The 20,574-nt window shown below is 53.0% G+C and overlaps 1 protein-coding gene across 1 annotated transcript in view; it reads left to right on the forward strand.

Moving 5' to 3' along the window:
* PLXNA1 (plexin A1) overlaps window positions 1-20,574 on the forward strand; it is a 114,160-nt gene that overhangs the window by 44,867 nt on the left and 48,719 nt on the right. The window contains 6 exon segments of the mRNA XM_030957063.1: window positions 3,263-3,403; window positions 5,405-5,505; window positions 6,398-6,521; window positions 8,605-8,758; window positions 9,447-9,546; window positions 18,280-18,394. Coding sequence (XP_030812923.1) covers window positions 3,263-3,403; window positions 5,405-5,505; window positions 6,398-6,521; window positions 8,605-8,758; window positions 9,447-9,546; window positions 18,280-18,394 — 735 coding nt within the window.

Raw genomic sequence — 20,574 nt, forward strand, 5'->3', positions numbered from 1 at the left:
AAGGCAGCCAGGGTGGGCAGGAAGGAGAGTGTTTCTGAGGGGGTCCGCTCTGATTAAACTGCATCCTCTCCCCCTTTCCCTGCTCCCAGCTACCCCGGGTGCAGGGAGGGGGAGGAAAGGGGCCCCTTCCAGTGTCTGTAAGAGATGGGAGACTCTTTGTGCATTCCTTGTGCATTCATTGTGCATTCATTGTGCTGCTCTACCATGCTATAGTCCGAAGAGCCCATCCTTATCCTGCTGGCCAGGATGGGTAGGTTCATGTTGGGCTAACCCTGCTGGAAAGGCCCTGATGCTGGATTTCCACCTCTGTCTGCACAGCAGGGGGTTTTTGGGCAGTTGGGTCCTGCTTGGCGTGGGGGAGTCTGAGGTCTGTCTGCTCATGGAAGCTGTGGATGCCCCATCCCCAGGAGTGTTTCAGCCAGGTTGGGTGGGACTTTGAGCAACACGGTATAATGGAACCAGAGAGTTGGAACAGAGGTGTTAGAACTAGATGAACTATGAGCTTCCTTCCACCCAAACCTTTCTGTGATTCCATGATCTCCTCATGCTAGAGAGGACTGTTAGGGTGCATTTTCCTACCATGAGCTAGCTCACAGTCTCCCTCTCTGCCCTGCACTTTGGCCAACCAGAAAACATCTTGATTACCAACTCTTCCAAATTTCATTTTCCTGATTCCCTGACACACCTACAGGTTATCCTTAACAGGAGGAGAGGTGCTAGAGAGAAGGGTTCTTGTGTGTGCATGGCCCCACCAGAACATCCTGACATGTGTCAGGCTGGGTTCCAGCCCTGTTTGACTACTGAGAGTATTTTTAGGTTCTTCCTGGAGCCCCAAATTAACTGGAAGTACTTCATGTCTGTTGTTTTTTTAATGCATCTCTTTCTCTTTCCCAGCACTGCACAGTGCAATAATGTAATGGGGAAATTACCCCGCTAGTTAAAAATTACTGCCAGCGCCACACGCAGCCATAGATCTATTTTAGAACCTGGGTGAAACTGTATCGATTATTCTGTGCCACAACTGCAGCCCATAAAAGGATTGGAAAGGTGTGTTTGTCACTTTGCCATGGGGGGGTGGGGACATGGTGCCTTGCTGGGGAGTGGAAGGGGTGCTGCTCCCTGTTACTCTCCTCCAGAGGGCTGGCTTGGGAAGGACTTTGTAGGGGAGAAACTGAGTGCTGGAAGGGGAGCAACTTGTGAAGAGATGTGGGGAGGCAGGGTTGTGCTCTGGGGCTGATACTGGGTACCACAGAGCAAGGGACACTGCTGGGCAGGGGTGCCACATGGCCCTGTGCTATGGATGTCTGGGGCTTGGCCTCCTCTGATCTGGTTGGGGTAGGAACAAACATGATCCTGGACCTGGGCAGAAAGATACCCCTGCCAGAAAGGCAGGCAGAGGCTTTAGCACCCCTGGGTTCCCCAGCATACAGTGGTACCAAGTGTGAGGCTGATGGGGAGCAGAGTCTCTGCAGGGGTCTAGCAAAGGATGCTGAGAAGGTGGGGGGAATACCAGGACAATTTTAGGTTTTGGTGAATGCTCTTCAGTCCTGTGGAAGGAGGTACAGGGGGTTTTTGGCTGTGCCATGAGCTCCCAAGAGTTAGCCTGGCCCTGCAAGCCCAGTTGTCACATCCCTGGGGAGAGGGCAGCCCCTTTGCTCACTGCTATGCAGGACTCATCTCTCTCTGGTTGCTCAGGGGTCTCTTTCTTAATTAAATACATTTGTTTTGTAAAACTGCCTAAAAATAATCCGGGGCTGGTGCATGCAGGAGGCTGGCAGTGAATCAAAGGCGCCGCTCTAATTAAACGGGCCCCAGTTTGTTTGTGAGCCGCATACATTTCCATGCTAATCAGCTGCACACCGGGATCCTGCTTTCCCAGCCCCTCTCCTCCTGACTGGGAGCTGTGCAAATGCTGGCAGCAATTTACTGCAGGAGCAGGCGAGGTGGCCAGGCTGCTGAGGTGGGGGCACAAGGGGTGGTCATGGATGTGCTGGGCTGTGGGAGTGGGTGTGATAATCAGGGCGGGGTTGTGGGATGCATTTAGGGAGGGGTGCTTCCAAGCAGCCAATTTGCCCCTCTTCTGTGGGGGGATCCTGAGTCCTGCAGGTGGGGATGCTGGACTAGGTCTCTGTGTGTGCCAGCAGCAGCACAGAGATAATCACAGGTAGAGTTTGCTCCATCTTGCTGGGCATGGTGCTTCACTGTCTACCACTGGGATTCTTGCAGAATGTATGGCTGATGTGGTTCCCATCCCATCCCATCCCATCCCATCCCATCCCATCCCATCCCATCCCATCCCATCCCATCCCATCCCATCCCATCCCATCCCATCCCATCCCATCCCATCCCATCCCATCCCATCCCATCCCATCCCATCCCATCCCATCCCATCCCATCCCATCCCATCCCACCCCCTGAGCATTTCTCTGCCACTGTCCCCCTTCAGGCTGTCCTATGCCCAAATCTGGGGGTATCACAAGTAATGGCATGAGCACAAAGTGCTTCTGGCTGGTGGAGGTGCCACTCAGGGTGTGCCAGCAGCAGAGCTGAGTTTAGCCCTGTGTGGTGTGTGCCTGCAGCTGATCAGCAGGACAGCAGGAACCGGCGTGCTTAGGAAGAGCTCTAACGTACTTGTGAGCCACAAGGAGATTAAAGCCTTCACCATGTTCCTGCTCAGGGAACAAAGGCTCTCTCTGAACCTCTGTTGACCTCCAACTTCCTTGAGACCCTCTTGACTTCCCCAGTGAGGAGTCCAAGTGTTTCCTGTGATGGATGGATGGACAGGAGCGGAGCCTGTGTGCGGTGTCCCTGCCTGGCAGGGCTTGGGCTGTGGGCTGTGTGAGCTCAGCTGCTCTCAGCACCACTGGGGCAAGGCAGGGTTTGATGCTTTGCTGCAAGCTGGGGACTCATCTGCTCCATGCTACAACGTGGAGGGGCTTTGGAGCTGAGCAGCAGCACATAGTGTGTGAAATGTGAGAGCCAGGGATGTGTCCTCCCTCCCTGGAGAGAGATGAATGCCATCAGCATGAATGTGGTGCAGATGCACCAGACAAATGTAGTAAAACAAGGGAGGCATTGCAGTTTGGTCTTCTGGAAAGGGTTGGGATGCTTGCAGAGCTGTGCTGCAGGGGCTGTGGAGTCACCCCGTTGGTGTGGGATGGAGGGGTGGCGTCCCTAATGGGGCACATTCTGTATCCCACATCCTGGGGGGGGCTGAGGTGTGTGAGGAATCATGCTCATCCCCCCCTTGCTCTCCCCACAGATCCTGGTGGATTTGCCAGCCGACAGGAGGCACCAAGCTCTGCAGTATGAGAACGTGGTGGCCCACGAAGGCAGCTCCATCCTGCGAGACCTGGTGCTGAGCCCTGACCGCCAGCACATCTATGCCATGACTGAGAAACAGGTAAGGGGAGGGACCAGCAGTCCTCTGCTCTCCTGACTTGGCAGCCCACACTGCAGCCCTAATCTGCAGTCCTGAGTGCTGGGAAGCCTTTGGGCAGATCTCTAGCGGGGGCTGCCCTTTGCTTCCTGGGATTGGAGCTGCCTAGGGACCCTGGGGCAGCTCCTCCCTGCAGAAACACTGTCCTGAGGCTTTAATTGTTAGCAGCAGCTGCTTGAAATTCCCATGGTCCCTGGGGACCAAGGGCTTCCTGACCCTTCCTTACTGTGAGTGGCTGGCCATAAACCTCCTCCCTGTTTTGGCCGTCCCCTCCTGAGCAAGGGTTTTGCAGGTCAGCGGGAGCTCCTTGCTCCAAACAACTTTTTGTCCTCTGGAGCAGCTGCTTCTGCATGACAGAGCAGAGGGGACATAGGACTGGTTCACCCCCAGATTGCTGGTGTGCACCCCTTGGTCCCTGGCTCTGCTTGTGCCAAGCTAACTGGAGGTACAGACCCAATCTGGATTTGTCATTCTGGCACCAGATGGGTACATGATAGGAAGCTTTGGTTGTCTCAGTGTCCCCATGACCTGTGGGAGGGCTGCTGGTGTGAGTTCATCCCCCCATGGGCTGAATTGGAGGGAGTGAAGCGGGTTCCTGTCATGGTGGTGACACTCCCTGGATCTGGTGGGTGACACAGGGTGGCTGTGCTGGGGTGTGCTGTGCCTGTGTCTCCCAGCAGCTCTGCCCAGCCAGGAGTGTGTGTGTGTGAGTGGGACTGAAGCAGAGCTGGGAGTCTCACAGTCTCCTGGCCACCAGCCCGAGGGCTTGGGAGGGGAAAGGACGATGGAGCAGGAATGTAGGTTTGTCTAGACAGTCCTGAGGGGACAGCAGAGTTCTTTTCTCCCTCCTCCCAGTGGCTGTTTCTGGTTTCTGCTCTGCTGCAGGAAACTTGCAGCTTTCCAGGTGGGGCAGAACCTGCATTTGGGCTCCTCCATGCAGCTGTCCTGGGCTGTGTTTCCATCCCTGGCTGTTTCTGTCCCAGAGCTTGCTCAGCTGAGCTTCCCCTCTGTGGGGCAGATGTTGGAGAAGTGGATGCCAAGGGGGCAGTTGCACTGACCTGAACTGGGGATCTCCTCCAGAGACCACCACAATTCCTGGAATCTGACACTTGTCTGTGTAGGGGGGTACCCTCTGTCACCACCTGCCTAAAGCAATGTCAGGGACAAACAAATGGGGACAGTACAGGTGTCCTCACCACCCTGAGGGGACTGGTTGGCCAGTGAATCCCAGGCCTGTAGACATCATGCTGAGCCTGTGCTCTGCTGTGCTGTTTGGAGGGAGAACACCCCAGGTTTAGCCTTCAGTAGAGAAGTTTGCAAATTTTAATTAATGAGTGAGTGCTGCCCCATGGGAGCAGTGGGGAAACTGAGGCACAAGCACGGCAGGTATGGGCAGCTGCTTGGTGCTGCAGATTCCTTGTGGCAGGCAAGCAGGAACCCCCTTCCTGCACCCCCTCCCTGTCCTCCCTCTTCTCCTCCCCTCTCCTTAATAAAGCCCACTCTCTTCCCTAGTACGCTGGGTGTTATCAGAGTGCTGGTGGAAAGTAATTAAATGAACAGTTGTAACAGAGCTCGAAGGGCTTGGAGAATGAGGGGATTTTAATCAAATCTGGAGGAGCAATTAATAAAGGACTGGTAACCCTTTCAGAGCAGGGCTGCAGCAGCCATGGGGTGCCTGGCTGGCACTGGGAGCCCATGTGGAGCTGAGTTGGCCCAGCCCCCTCTCAAATACTGCTAAGGTGCGACAATGAAAGGAACTTTTTTGGAGTAAAAGTCTCTCTGGGGTGGGAGTGTTGCCTGCAAATGTGCTGTCTGGGCATGGGAGAGGAGTGGGTGATGGTGAGGGTGGTGGGTGATGCTTTCCCACCAACAGGCCAGGGTGAGCCTGTGCTAGCTCTGTCTCTGCCATGTCAAGGTGTGGGCAGGGCAGCCTGAGCCCCTTCACTCGGTGCCTGCTCCCCACAGGTGACGCGTGTGCCGGTGGAGAGCTGTGAGCAGTACGAGAGCTGTGAGCTGTGCCTGGGCTCCCGGGACCCCCACTGCGGCTGGTGTGTCCTGCACAACATGTGAGTACAGCAGGATTGTCCCTGCAGCTCTGCCACTGACCTACAGCTGACAAAATGTGTCCATCCCCACTGCTGGTCTCCTTGGGAGCATCCCTCCTGGACTTTGGCCCCAAAATGCTGAGAGATGGAATGGTCCAAGGGGTCAGTCATCCCCTCCCGTGGTGCCCAGGCTGTGCATGGTGAAGCTGCTGCCAGGGCCTGCTCATCCTGCCCGTGGGCTCCCGGGTTTAGCATTCTTGTGCCAATACAAAAACTGAACATAAAATACTCCTGAAGTCTCAGGGGAGAGCAGAGCTCTGGTATGGGCCTCAGTCATCCGAGGTCCCTACTTGGCCATCATTTCCATGCCAAAGTGTTAAAAATAGGTTAGAAACTGTTGTAAAATAGTTGAGAGATCGTTAAGCATGTACTGTTAGTTTGGTTATTATATGGTAAAAGGGGTTAAAAGGATAGTTATAAGAAATAGGGTACTCAATGTACCATAACACACCTCAGTAAAGTGCAGCACCCCCCAGGCGAGACAAGCCAGCCTGGACAGAACTGAAATGGGCCGATCAAGAGCCTTAAACCTTCATGCAAAGGAAGGATCCAAAAAAAAACCAATCCAAAGGGACAAAAAACAGGATAAAAAGGGGCTTCTGACCCACTGAAGCTGTGCCTCTCCATCTGGGACATCGGGGACTGAAAAGAAGCCCCAGCGCTGGTGCTGCAGCATCCTCGTTGGGAACGCTCCTGCTCGGCCCACGGGTCCCCTTGCTTTAGGCCTTTCTTTTTCTTATAATAAAAGTTGAAATCACACTTTAGTGCTGGGAGCTTGCCGTGGTGCCAGCCCAAGGCCCTGCAGGAGCCCAGGGGATTCTCCTCCTCACCACGGTGCTTTCCTCCCCCGCAGCTGCTCCCGCAAGGACCGGTGCGAGCGGGCGGACGAGCCGCAGCGCTACGCCTCGGAGCTGCAGCAGTGCGTGCAGCTCACCGTGCAGCCCAGGAACATCTCCGTCACCATGTCCGAGGTCCCGGTAAGGCACCTCTGCTCCCTCAGCCTCCTCCCAGCCACCTCCTGACCCTCTGGAGGCAATTAAAAATAACTGATGACTGTATGGTGAATAGGGAAAAAGGGGAAGAGAGGCCTGAGACAAAGCAGAGCAAAGTGCAAGACATTGATGAGGTTGGGCTGTTGGCTCCATATTGATGGAGATAGTAAAGCGGGTGATGATTATTCAGAAATGACATAACTGAGCAATAAATATTTCTCCATTATAAAGCATGACCATCAGAAATGCCGTTCATAGGCCAGTGATCTAGCTCCAGTTCAATAGCCTGTCTCTGACTCCAGCCTGCAGTAGATATTTTGGGATGAGACTTTGATGCTCAACTTGCTGCTCTCTCTCTGTGCAGGCAGAAAGGATGAGGCACTTCCCTGAAGTATTTTTCAGGCCATTAGCACCATGAAGAGAAAAAGAAACATCATATACTAGTAATAAATTGCAAGGTCTAGATATCTGGCACTCAGGAATCCTACAGAAGTTGGCCAAGGAGTTCTGTGGCCTGGGGATGTATGTAATAGTATGACTTTGTAATAAATAACTGAATGTTGAGAAAAGCCCCAGAAACAGAAAAGGTGCTCATTTTTTCTCTCAGATGCATAAAGGACCAAATAGCCAGAGACTGCTTTGTTTTACTTCAGAATTAGAAGAAGAAAAGAAAAAGAACAGGTTCAGAATACACCTGATAATGATTTAAGGATGGGAATATAATTTATGCCAGTCAACGTGGGTTTGTGTCTGACAAACCCCATTTTGCTCTTTGGTGAATTTATGACTTGAATTAGAAGAGGGACTGTGGGGATGTGATGTCTTTAGGCTCCTACAAGGCTTTTGACTTGGTACAACACAACATTCTTATTAAAAATTAGCATTATACAATATTGATAAAGCACGTGTTAAGTGGATTAAGAACTGGCTCTGTGACAGATCTCAAAAAGTTCTCATCAGAGGGGAATTGTCACTGGATGGAAACAGTTTGGAAAGCACTTGTGCAGGGGTAAATGTTCTTTGGTAATGTGGAGATAAATGTGATATGGCTGCAGATGGGACCTGCTGGGGTGCTGGAACTGGGGGGTGGTGTGGGTGAAGTTCCTTCAGAGCAGTTGGGTTTGAGTGGGGCTGTTTAGCAGAGAAATTGGGGCTTGGTATTGCCCATGGATGGAGGTTCACCTGGTGTCCTGGAAAGTGGTGCTGGGCCTGAGCCCTCACTGTGGACTCTTGATGCTCCTGGGATGGAGCCAGGAGCTGGGCAGTGTTCTCACTCCTGGGGTAATTATCTCCATACTGATGGCAGGGTGCTGCACAGAGGTCTGGGGTGGATGACACAGGGATGCTCTGCTTGGGCTGGAGTGCAGCTTTTAAAGGGAGGGACTGAAAAACTCCCGTAAACATCATGTAAATGAGTTGAAGGCTGGAGAAAATGCCTTGCAGTGAGAGACTTCCAGAGCTCAATCTGCTTAGCTTATCAAAAAGAAGATTAAGAGGTGACTTGATTACAGAGTATAAGTGCCTTTACAAGGAGCAAATATCAGGGACTAAAGGGCTTTTTAATCTATCAAGGAAAAGCATAACAAGAACTAATGGCTGGAAGCTGTGAAAAATTCAAATTAGAAATAAGGCAAGCGTTTTGTAAAGTGAGAACTGCTGACCCTGGGGATGACTTTGTGAAGGAAGAGGTGGATTCTTCCCCTCCTCGCCTCTGCTGGAGTGGGTGCCTTTCTGCCTTTCTGTGCAATATACTTCAGCCCCAATGCTGTTCTTGTTCTCTGTAGAAAGCTGAGGCATGGTGGCTTGTGGTGTGTCAAGGGCAGAGGACAGAGGCTGTGAGTCATTCCAGCTCTTAACCCATTTAAACCTGTGCTCCTTCCTTGAGCAGGGAGGGGCATGGATGGGGCTCCCTTGCAAAAGCCCAGAGCAGGTCTCCTCACTATGTGTGGGTGGCAGAGGAGGGATTGCACCCCCTGGTCTTTTCTGTTGGCTAGACTTACACACAGCAGACACAGAGGAGCCTATTGTCCCAGTTCTCTGTGTTGATGCTCTTGCCTCTCCTCCCTAGCTGGTCCTGCAGGCCTGGAATGTCCCAGACCTGTCAGCAGGAGTGAACTGCTCCTTTGAAGACTTCACCGAGTCCGAGAGCCGCATTGAGGATGGGAAGATCTACTGCAGCTCTCCCTCTGCCAAGGATGTCATCCCCATCACCAGGGGCCGCGGTGAGCTTGTGCCCCAGCGTGGCAAAAAGCCTGAGACAAATGTACCATGTGTTACCCCACAGGCAGGGGTGGAGGAGGACAGTCTTCCCATGACAGTGATCCCAGTCTCAGGATCTGAACCCCACTTGGGTTCTTGGGATATAGGAGGAGAAGGAATTGCTGCTCATGGGAGGCTGGTTCCTTAGTCTCCTCCAAGCCATGGGCACAGCTGCTTGGATGTAGCCTAAGGCACTGGGCTTGGAACTAGATAATCCTTAACGTCCCTTCCAGCACAAACCACTTTGTGATTTTACTTGCTGACCCCTCCTGGTCACCCTGGCCCTATTTCCATCTGTGAACCATTCCTGGGTAGATGTGGCCATGGGGTCTAGGACATTCTCCTGACCCCAAAACTATTAAACCCTCCTTCAGCACACCCAGGATAACCTAAGGCCCCAGTCTCCATGCCAGCAGGTTGTGTTTAGCTCTAGGGGCTCAGAGCTGTACTTGGGCTCTGCTGGCCCCTTAGGTGTCTGAGTGGGGGGTGGATGAACACTCTCTTTTTATTGCCCCGTTTGGAGGATTTTGTTAATTAACTGGGGTGAATGGTGATACCCAGCTCCCTCCAGCCCATCACAAGCCTTGCACTGAATGCTGGGCCATGCACTGTGTCCCTTCTGATGTCTTTTTTTGCCTGGGTCTCTTGCAGGGGACAAGCGAGTGGTGAAGCTCTACCTGAAATCCAAGGAGACGGGGAAGAAATTTGCCTCTGTGGATTTTGTTTTCTACAACTGCAGCGTCCATCAGTCGTAAGTGGCCTGGACTATGTGGGAGGGCTCCAGGAACAGATTGGTGGGATGGTGTGAGACTGGGAGAGAGAGTTCTCAGCTTTGTGGGTGCTGATGTTGCAAGAGGAAAGGGCAGTTGAGTACAGTGGTGTTTACAGTGGGAAACCTCCTCCTTTTGCCTGTGTAGACTGGGACAGTGACCAGAGCACCCACGGTTGGTTTGGGTATGTGGGAACATGTAGCGTCAGGACAGAACCTCATGTAAAAACAGGGCTTTGGTTTTGGCAAAACTTTGGAAGAAAAAACGAGTTTACTGCACTGCAGACTGTACAAATCAATCCATGTGACTGAAAACGCCAAGTGTCTTGTTATTCCTGGAAACAGTTAATAGGAGTGACTTGGCAATGCAAGAGGAGAAGCCTGTGCTTTCCTGCCACGGTACCTGCTTCCCAGGCTTGCTGGAGAGGGAGCTGGAAAGTTACAGCAACATGGGATGGAACATGCCACATGTCCTGGGGCATTTACCCAAGAATTTCCTAACTGGAAGTAATTGTGAATTTGCTTTCTTGTCAGGCTGCTGTGAAATCTACTCCTGTAAGGGTTTTTAGACAGCTTGAGATATGCGTTTGATAAAACAGAGGAGGTGCGGATTATTGATGTGCTGTCTAAGCAAGGTGTCTAAAGTCTCAAACCACAGCTCCTGCTGAGGAGCTGCAGACAGTGCTCTTGAGCAGTGGGGGATGGCTGTGCTGTGCTGTAGGACCGTCAGAGCTCATGCTGGGGTGTGTTTGGGCAAAGAATTTGGAGCTCAAGAATGCAAAAGGTTTCATTTCTCTGCCAGAAACCTGCCATTGATGGTGGAGCTCTGGCTGATCAGTAATTATAGACAAGCAAATGCCAAGTGATCTCTTTTGGATGTCTTTTTGCAAAGTGTTGAGCCTGGCTTGGGGGCTGTGCTGAAGTTCACACCTCCAAAACTTGTTCAGAGTTTCCACTTTGATCAGGGAAGAGCAGGTGAGCTGCAGGTGCCCTGGCTGGGAACCCACCCACAGTGAGCTCCAGGAGGGATGTGTCAGAGGAGAGCCCCTGCAAAGTTTCTGCATCACGGGGATTCCTTCCCTCCTGCTCTTTGCACAGGGAACAGGGCTCCTCCTGTGAGTGCTGTGCAGTGAGGGAGGAGAGACTTTGCAAACTTGACTTTCTCCCTCACCTTGACTCTGAGATGAGCTTTGTCTCCCTTCACATCCTGTGGTTTCAATAACATTAGCTCAGCTTTGGCTCGGGCTGGCTGCATGTCAGTATTTTGCAAATCAAAAAGCAGATATGACTTTTATTTTTGTAAATGAAAGAAAGATGACTTTTAAGTACAAATGGCATCAGATTTGGTCCAATCAGTGGTCCGGTGGGAAGAGGTGATGAGGGAATTGGCATTTTATTTTATGTGCCTGACACAGGAGGGGAAAAAACCCCTACCCCCCCCTGAAACAAACCTACAACAAAGAGCCTGACTGATTTATTACTGCGTTGATGTTTAATTTTGGATGCATTATTTAAAAAGGCTAATTATGGATGCATTAATATTTATGGCTCCAGTTGAAGCTGATAGAAAAGTCCATGTTCTAAGCTGCTGAACATTATTATTTTTTTGACATCAAGAGTTTTAGGGTTTGGAGGTAGTTTTAACTATGTGACCTGCAATCAAATCGTAGCCAAAGAGCATGACAATACCTCCTGGGATGATGCAATACTTTTAAATACCATTTGCAGACAGGCTTCTTTAATGGATCTCTCTGGAGTTAATAGCCTTTCAGATCCAGGTTTCATATTTTGTGCAGGAAAATCTATACGTCAGCCTGATAAATTCTGTATTAGGAACAATGTGCTTTTCCACGAGGCTAATGTTTTTCCTGTGGAGATCTCTGATCACTGTGTGTTGTTTTCTTTTTGTATTTGGATGGCTTTGCTTAGGTTGGAAGGCAGAGTTCTGCATGTCGAATCATTTCTCAGCTGAGGACAAAGTGTTTGAGAGAGATTTTTCAGATGGTTGTGGAGAGATGGGAGGCTAGTGAGGCAGCTCTTTGCTGATGTCAGCTGGGGTAGCTCCAGGGGAAGCCAGTGCAGCTCCACCATGTGCACCAGGGACAGTCTGACCCTTCTTATTTTCAGCAGACATCTGGAAAGGCATCAGCAAAACGTGGGCTGTGGGGCTGGTCCTGCTGCTGCGTGCCCATCCTGGCTCTCTTATTTCCCAGCACCTTGGCAGGTCTTCTTCCCATGCATTTTCAAGGGCTGCTGGAGCCTGCCTGGTCAAGGGAGGGGTTGCAGAAGGGAAGATGCATCTGATCACTTCTACAGGAGAGGAGGGTACAGAGGGGGTTGTGCTGCCTGTGTGTTTGGCTGTGATGTTCTGAGCAGAGGGGCTGCCTTCCAGGTAGCGCTCCAAACCTGTCCCATCTTTAATAATAAAGCCATCTGGCTTTGTGCCTGTATGATGGAACTGTTCCCATCACAGACCAGCATCAGTGGCTCCTGGGATACTTTGTGCAGGGTCTCTGGGAGTCCTGGTTTGGAATTTGCATCCTCTCTGGGGCTTCATTCCTTTCCAGGAGTTACCTGGGAAGCTTCTGGAAGTCCCAGCTTTATGTACTCAGGGCTCCTGAGGACATGTGGCATGTGTTTTCAGGCAGTGGTGTCTTTTGGGCATCCTGCTCCTAGAGGCTTGGGCATTGGGCAGGGATGCTTCTGCCTGAGCTGTGGGATTGAACAGGGGAGTGGAAACCAAGGGTTTCATGCAGGGAAACGGGGCCCTTGCAAAGGGGGATGTGGGGACTAGGGGAGCAGGGCTGCCCACAGGCTTGTCTGCAGCTCCTGGGGACAGGCTCTGGTTCCTGCACTGGAGGATGAGCTGGAAGCCCCCCATGGCAGGGACAGGGTGGGTTCCTGTGGGGGTTTCCCATGGGACACTGATCAAGTGCAGCATTTGAAGGCGCTCGGCACCTTTGATCCTGCAATGAATCTCCGAGTCCAGTGCGTGCACAGGCAGGTGTTGAGGCTGTCTTTGTCAGAGTTAAACGCCTTCTTCAAAGCATTTGTGGGGAAATGAGTCCCCTTTTAAGATAAAGATGTAACACCAGGCTCCCTGCCTGCCTCTGTCAGAGCTTGCTGGTGAGGTGGGGAGTAGGGAATCCTCACAGAGAGCTAGTGAGCAATTCCAGGGACTAGCAAGATATATTTATTTCTTCCCACTGTTTCCATGTTTCCTTGCTGGATTTCTCCTCTGGAAACTCTGTTTCATAAATCCTGTTGTGGTTTGGCTTTTTGGAGTGTGTGGCTGTGGGAAGGGAGCTGGCAAGTGGAGTGGGATGGGGAAGAAGATGAGAGCCTTTGGTGCTTCCTTCAATTCTGTGGGCAGGTTTTGCAGAGCTGCTGGATTTTCAAGCACCAACGTGCTCAGCTCATCACCAGCATGTCCTGCCACTGCAATGTGGAAGCAAAAATCCAGGTGTGGCACAGGGAAAGGGGGAAAATGATATCAGCAAGTCTGATTCCAAGAGGGAATCCAAGCATCCTGGAAACTTGTCTCCAGTCCAGGAGGTGGCCATGATGCTACCTAGCCTTGTGATTGTGCCTCAGTGTAGTGACAGCTGTGACACCCATGCCCCATTAGCTGCAGGGTGCTGAATTTCTCTGGTGCTAGGGCAAGGGCAGACCTGCCAAATGGCTCCAACTCCTCCAGACTGGAGAGATGTGACTCTGCTGTGTCTCTGTCCCACAGGTCAGGCTTTCTCTGTAAGCCTCCATTAAGTAAATGGATTTTAATGCATGTCCCAAGGGCTGGGAGCAGCAGGGTTGTGCTGGTAAGGCAGGGCTGGGCTGTTCTGGTGGCCAAGGCATCCTTGGGCTCCTCTCTGGGCTCCTCGCTGGGCTCCTCTCTGCAGCCTTTCTTTCTGCCCACACATGGAGTGGCTGCTTCTCTGTTGGCCCACTGCTGCTTGCTCCCAGATGCTTACAGATGCTTTCTTTTCAAAGGCATGGACAGATGGCTGCAAGCAGTTGAGTGAGTGTATCTGAGTTTTTGTGGCTGACTGGTGTGCTGGTAACAGATCCCTGTGTGTTCCTGAGCTGGGGCAGGTGGAAAATCCTGTAGGATGGCCCCAGAGACAGCTCAGGATAACCTGGTTTACATCATGTGTGTTGTGAATGAGGAGGGCTGGTACAGCCTGGTCTTAGGCTTCAGTAAGGAGAGGCAGCTGAGTGTCTTTCAAGAGAATTCTCTTAAGACCCAGGGCATGATTCTGCATCCTCCAGTGTGATGGTGGATGCCCTGGACCACCCTGTGAGTAAGGACCTTGGCAAAAGCTGGCAGGGATGGAAAAGAATTGGGTTGGTGTGAAAGAAAGGGTAGAAATGGATTGAGATGGGCAGGGATGGAGGGAGGCCAGAGCTGACTCCCCCCCATGCCTTTTCTGGGCACCAGGGAGGAAGCTGCCTGTGGGTCTGCGTAGGGCTGGGGGGACACTGAGAGCCTGGTTCCACTGCTCTTCAGGATTTCCCCTTCTCCCTAGGGTGGAGAGATGGATATAAAGCCCAAAGCACTGCAGTTCAGCCCCTCAGCCCTGACAGCTGCTGCTCCAGATGCAGGCTGTGCTGGAGCTGAGTATTCACTAAGGATGCATCCTCCTGCCAAGAGGAGATCTGAGGAACAGTCAGGGGGCTCGCAGGCGGCTGTGCTGTGCCTGTACAGATGCTGTTTTCATCAACACTGTGTTTATCATTTCCCTTCTTAATGGACCTCCCCTGCTCTGCTCTTGGTGCCATTCAACTTCCCCCTGTTCCTCCTCCCTGCCCTTCACTCCATGTCCTTCCTTCCTTCAGGGACATGCTGTGCCATGGAAATAGCCTTGGTGTGTGTGTGTGTGTGTGCCTGCAGAGCTCACACCTCCTGTCCTGCTCCTGTTTGCTGCTCAGGCTTATCTCACTCCTCTGGATGCTGCTTTTGTTTTCTGCCCCCGCTGTTCAGTGTGATGAGGAGCTCTGGGCTCCTTTGGGCACGTGGCACCGTGGCATGCCTGGGGCTGGCAGTGCAGGAAGGAGAGGGAGTGAGGAGTCTGGATCCAGCACTGCTGGCTCTCCACACTTCCCATCAGCTACAGCTTTGCTTTGGGTCATGTGTGGAGGCAGCTGGAACCTCTCCATGGTCACTGAAGGTGCCTGCACACTCAGGGAGGAGTCAGTCCCTGAAGCTACCCCTGGGTCTGGGCTCATCCTGCAGTGATGGCCTTGGCTCTGTACCCACCCTGGTCTTTGCTGTCCTTCTGCCCTGTCTGCACCTCTGCTTCTCTGCAGCCCTTTCCCTAGCATGGCATTACCAAGTTTGGGATCATTGTGGAAGTAGAGGGGAGTTTTTGGCCCAGCTGTGGGGTGAGATGTGGGCAAGTGTGAGGGCTGTGGAGAGGCTCTGGCTTTGATCCTGGGACACTCAAAGTTGAGCAGAGCTGCTTTGTTGCCTGCAAGGATGCCTGCCCTGGCTGGGGGAGGTTTCAGGCCAGCCATGAGCCTGGACTTGTTTTGGGATGGGGCCCTTGGCACAGAGTGACCCTGAAATGCTGCTCTGAGGCTGGTCCATGCTCTCTCACGAGGTCATCAGGAGGCAAGGAGGGCACTGCCAGTGGGTCTGGCCCCCTTTCCCTGCCTTGCCTGGGCTTCATCTCCCTGGCCCCTGGCAGGGCTGGGGAGGAGGCAGATGGGGAACAAGCTCTGGGTCCGTATCAGTGCAGCACCCCCACCCTCGGTTCCTCACTGGGCTCCTCGCTCTGCTGGCACGCTCTGGGGAGGCGGAACACTTCAACACATGAAGGAGAGCCTCCCTCTAATTACCAGGAGTGATGAAAGCCTCTTAGGCAAGAAGTGATGAGGGAAGAGTGCCTGACCGTGGGAAGGAGAGAGACGGCGCAGATGGCACCGTGCTGCCAGCAGCCTGTGCCCGTGCCAGGAGCACAGCATGGCACAGGGACACCTGGGACAGCCCCAGCCCTGCTGCCCAGCCTGACCCACAGCCAGGCACCCCTGCCTCAGCTCCTCTCCTAGCCTTTCAGGGTGCTGTGGTGGTCAGACAGCCATGCTGAGGCCAGCAGGAGCGAGGCAGGCTGTGAGCAGGGTTTCACCATGTTACTGGCACCCAGCGCTGACTTGCTCACCACTTTGCCCTGGACCTGCTCTAGGTGCAGCAGCAGTGCTGCAGAGCAAGGTACGTGTGGGGAGTGTTCTCACAGTGGCATTTGATGTCCTTATGGCAGAACGGGAAGTGTGGAAATCATCAGTGAGGATGGGGCTTTAGGAATGGCTCAGTTAGGTTAGAAGCGACCGGGAGGACCAAATTAGGAAGGGGGAACCATACACCTCAGTGTGTATGTGGAGGATAACCTGAGATCCTTTGACAAGTGGAGACCAGCTGGGACCTGCAAGAATTAAATGGCAAAGGAGACCTAAGATGAGGAGGGTCTTGAAATAGCCAAGATTTGGCTTTGACCCTGAAGAACTGCAAGTGGAGCTGCAGCTGTTGGGGCTGGGGTGCCCAGGGCAGGACTGCATCAGGAACTTCACCCAGCTGCTTTGAGATGCCTTGTGAGGTGGTAGAAAGACTGTAGAGTCTTTTTGCAGGACCTGGTGACTGGAAAATCTCTTCTTTGGAGGATGGTGGGGGCGATTGATGGGAGGTTGTGCTGCAGCTTGGTAGTTGGCTTTTGGCTACTTGTGCTTCTCTCTTATGTGACCTCTCTGGGGCTGAGCTACTCCCATGAGGATTCCCTGTCTTGCCCCTCCATATCCTGGATTTATCTGTCCACTGGTCTTGCCTGAGCCCTCAGCAGGAGGGCAGGCCTGTCCTTTGCCTTTGTTTGTGTTCCCTATTTCCCCCACCCTCTGCACCTCCCTCCATCAAAGCAGCCAGAGATAGGAGGCTGGGGCTCTGCTTTTAAGTTGAATCTCTGCAGCTGAAATAAAATTGCATATATTTGCATAAGGAGCATCTCAATTAGCATATTTGTGGGTAAAGCTAAAAGGGCTGTTCATTTGGAAGTGAAAATGTGAGCGAAACATGGAAATGACTTCCAGCCCCCTTTGCAAGCAGCTTAATTAAATATTTCCTTAGTGTGTGTGCATGGGTTTGGGAAGCTCTTGCTGTATATGTAATGGTGTGTGAAACCCCAGGGCACGCAGGGGGACCTGCTCCTGCAAAGCCTTGGGTGTGTCTCTGCAACCCGGGCTGCCCTCACCCTGTGGCCCCCTCGGGTCCCCACACCTCCAAAGTGACAATTCTGCTGGAGGGTGAGGGATTTGGCACGCCAGGCTCTGCCACCAAGGATATCTTCTCCAGCAAGATTGTCTTTCTGCTGCCTCACAGGGTGATGCTGTGTTCTCCTGTCGTTTCCCAGGGGTTGAGGCAGAGAGGTAGCTGTGATTAGGAGGAGGATTGGGCTGGGCAGGGCTGCCTGCCTCCTGCCAGAGCTGTGTTCAGGGAAAGAGCCTGTCTTTGTTTAAATATAATTGCTTTGGGCCTGATCCTTTTGATGCTCGGATCAGTGAGGAGCAGGTATGAGCCTTCTAGGGTGAAAACTAGTGCTGCTGCTTTTTCCTTTTCTTCTTTTTTTCTTTTTTTTTTTTTAAGCCAGGCTGATTATTTTTACTGCCTTTTAGCCTATGCCTCAGCAGCTCTCCCATCTCCTCCTTGGGAGAATGGCTTGGGCTGCACAGACATGCCTGGTGCAGACCCACCCTGTGAAGGCTCGTGTACTAAATGTGGGACCTGTCTGCTCTGCCCCCAAAAACAGCGATGGCAGGGAGGGCTCAGCCCTTTCCCTCCTCCCATAAGCCTCCCTCCAGCTGTGGGATGCAAACAGGGATGCCTGGGAGGGGGTTGAGGTGCCACTCCTGTGAATGGCTGTGGGACTCTGTGTGTCCCCTCCTGCTCTGGGGAGAGCCATCAGGTCCCTGGGGCTGGTTTCATTGCTAAGAGGAATGGAAAGCAGGGCATGGGGGCTCCTGGCATCCTTAGGTCCTGAACACACGCCCAGAAAAGATGGGGAGAGGGGAGCAGGAGTGATCCCTGTGCACAAAGAGCCCTGAGAGGAGGCTGCAGGGGGGGAGATGGAAGTGTCTGGGGCTGAGGAGGGGTGGAAGCCACAGGCACCGTGCAGGCGTGGCTGAGGGAGCTGAGGGAGGGGGTCACACACAACCTATTGTGAGTGCCTGAAAGGCCCTACAGTCCTGAAATGTTCATCTGACCCAACCTTTCGCCGGTTATAATTTTCCTCTCAATGAGCATACATTAATCTGGCCCTTTCTCCCCTGTTCCCCCGTGGTGCAGAGCCCTTGTTCTGCTGCCTCTTGCTAAAATCGCCTTTCAGTGAACGCAAATAAAGCTCCCAAAGTCTGGAGCTCAGCCCCTGCTGCAGTGGGGTGGTCAGGGTCAGCCTGCCAAGAAGAAGAGGGAATGTGGCCTCTTCAGCTGGGACACAAATCCTGCAGTGCCTGAAGGACCATATCCCCCCACCCTGCCGTGGGCAAAGCCTGGGGGCTCAGGCTGTGCAGGCATCTCCCTCCCAGTGCTTGCCCAGTGCCCATGGATAAGGGATCCTTTCCACCCGAGGTACAGGATCACCAGGGGATGCTGTCCTGCTGAAGCATCCCAAGAAATGTCCCTGTGCACTCTGCCTTGATGCTGCCCTAACAGTGCCCACTTCTGTCCCTCTGCAGCTGCCTGTCCTGTGTGAACGGCTCCTTCCCCTGCCACTGGTGCAAGTACCGCCACATCTGCACCCACAACGCTGCTGACTGCTCCTTCCTGGAGGGCCGTGTCAAGCTCTCTGAGGTAAGAGTGTGAAACTGCTCCCTTTGCCTGTTCTGGTCATGTCAGGGTCCCCTGCCCTCTGGGGAAGGGGTTAGAAGAAGGCAAAATCCTTCAGAAACCATTCACACTGCCTCTCCTGGGGTGCTGGGACTACCTGAGGAGCAGTGAGGGAGGGAGGAAAGGGAGATGCTGATGGAAGTATGTGCTTGCTGGTGGGGAGAGGCAGCTTGGGAAGTCGGCTGAAGCCCGGAGCACTTTAGGCTGAATGAAAGGAAAAACAAAGGCAGAGATGCTAAAGCATTTTCCTTTGATGTTTGTGAAGGGAGCAAGCTCGAACTGTCATTGCAGAACAACTTGTTTTTGGAGAGGGGAAGGTTGAAATCTGTAAAACAAACTGTTTTGCTGCACCTCACGCCTTCTTCATCTCAACTGCTTTGCTAAGGAACATGTTCTTTTGTGGGGGCTCATCCTGTGCAGCATCCGTGCCACTCACTGGGGATAGCTGCCATCAGCAGGGTGTTTGCAGGACATCCTGCTGTCCCCAGCCTGTGGTGCCTGCTTGGCTTGGGTATGGAGTTCTGGCAAGCACTGCTGGCTCTACAGTAAATGCTGATTTGGATCCTGAAGGGAGAGTTATGGGAAGGAAACTCTGTCCCTGTTCTGGAAGGGGGCTCCATTTAACTCCAGTTTCCCACTGACTGTACATGGCCCCAGTGGGAAGGGTCCTGATGTCTCCAGGGGAATTTACTAACCTGAGAAAGCTGGAAAAAGCTGTTTTCTCCTAGCTTGTGCTGTGGAGAAATGCAGTGAGCAATCTGCTTATCTCAGGCATCTCAGAAACCTGCTCCTGAGGTCACACAGCCAGCCAGCCAGCCCTGGCATTGCTTCTGCAAATGCAACACGCGGTGTCCAGACCTCTGGAGCGCAGCAGTTCTCATCTGCCCATTCCCCACATAGGATCTGCCCCCCTCCTGCCAGGTGAAGCCCAGAGCCTCTGGCTGTACCCCACAGGGGTGGTGCCCTTGGGATGTGTGCAGCTCTCCCACGGGCTGGCTGCTCAGGAGCTTGTGTCACTGCCCAGTGGGAGCAGCGTGTCCCCCAGCAGACCTTCTGGCCACTCTGGGAAATGGACCAGTGCCTGCTTTGAGGTTTGGATGGCCTGGCTCAGCCTGTTTGCACATTGGTGTGGCCTCAGCAGTTCCCAGCAGGGATGGTGAGGCACCCTCAGTGCAGCTGCAGCTGTGGCTCTGTGACCCAGGCTGGGGTGAGACATCCTGTCCCCATCCCTGGCCATCCTGGTGCCCAGCAGGGTGGTGTGGTGGGTGGGGGGGCTCACTGCCAGTCCTGTGGCACCACCAGGCAATTTAATGGTAGACATGCAGCCCCATCCTCTCTGCAGGAAGGTTATTTTAAGCAGGATTTGGTCTGTCTGTGTTGGCTGGAGTGTGGTGGGCACTGGTCAGGAAATGCGGGGACAGAGGGTAACTGTGTCTGCTCCTTCCCATGGGTAGTTCACCACAATTTCCTGGGTGGGAAAGTGGTTGTTTTGTAGGAAAACAGAGTGATCCATGGCACTCTGTCCATGGCATGCCAGGAATGCTTTTCTGGAGTTCTGGGGGTGGCAGGGCTGGAATGGGCATGGGTAGAAGCCACCACTCACATAAATGTGCCTGGAAATGGTGACAGCAGTCAGGATGTCCCTGTCCCCTGGCTGTGGTAGCTTTAAAGCCTGGGCTCTGGAGATTGCCCTCCTCTGTGGCTTTGCTGGGGGCTGCAGGGCTGGGGAAGAGGTGATGAAGCAGCACAGGCTGCTGTTCAATTTTCATCCCAGAAGGCTGCTCTTGTGAGACAGCCCCTGCTGATGCAGAGCTGCTGTGGAGGGTGAGAGGCTCCTGGGCTATGGGGAACAGGTGTGTTGGTTCAGATTAGGTAGGTTCAGCTTGCATTTGTTCTTCATTCCCCTTCACTGGGAATGGCTGAGGACTTTGTGAAGGAACCTCAAAGCTGGGGTCAGGCCCAGTCCCAGACTGCCTTCATCCTCTCTCTGCTGATGCACAGCCTTGCAGCTGCAGCTGGGAGCTGCCAGAGAAACCCAAATGGCAGCATTTGCAGTGTGATTCTAAAGCTCTCACCTCTCCAGGCAAACCTGGACATCCAAGTCATGTTCTCATCCAGCGAGAAAAATGGTTTTAATAGAGAAA

The sequence above is a fragment of the Camarhynchus parvulus genome, chromosome 12 (genome assembly GCF_901933205.1).
Source record: "Camarhynchus parvulus chromosome 12, STF_HiC, whole genome shotgun sequence".
Classification (NCBI taxonomy): domain Eukaryota; kingdom Metazoa; phylum Chordata; class Aves; order Passeriformes; family Thraupidae; genus Camarhynchus; species Camarhynchus parvulus.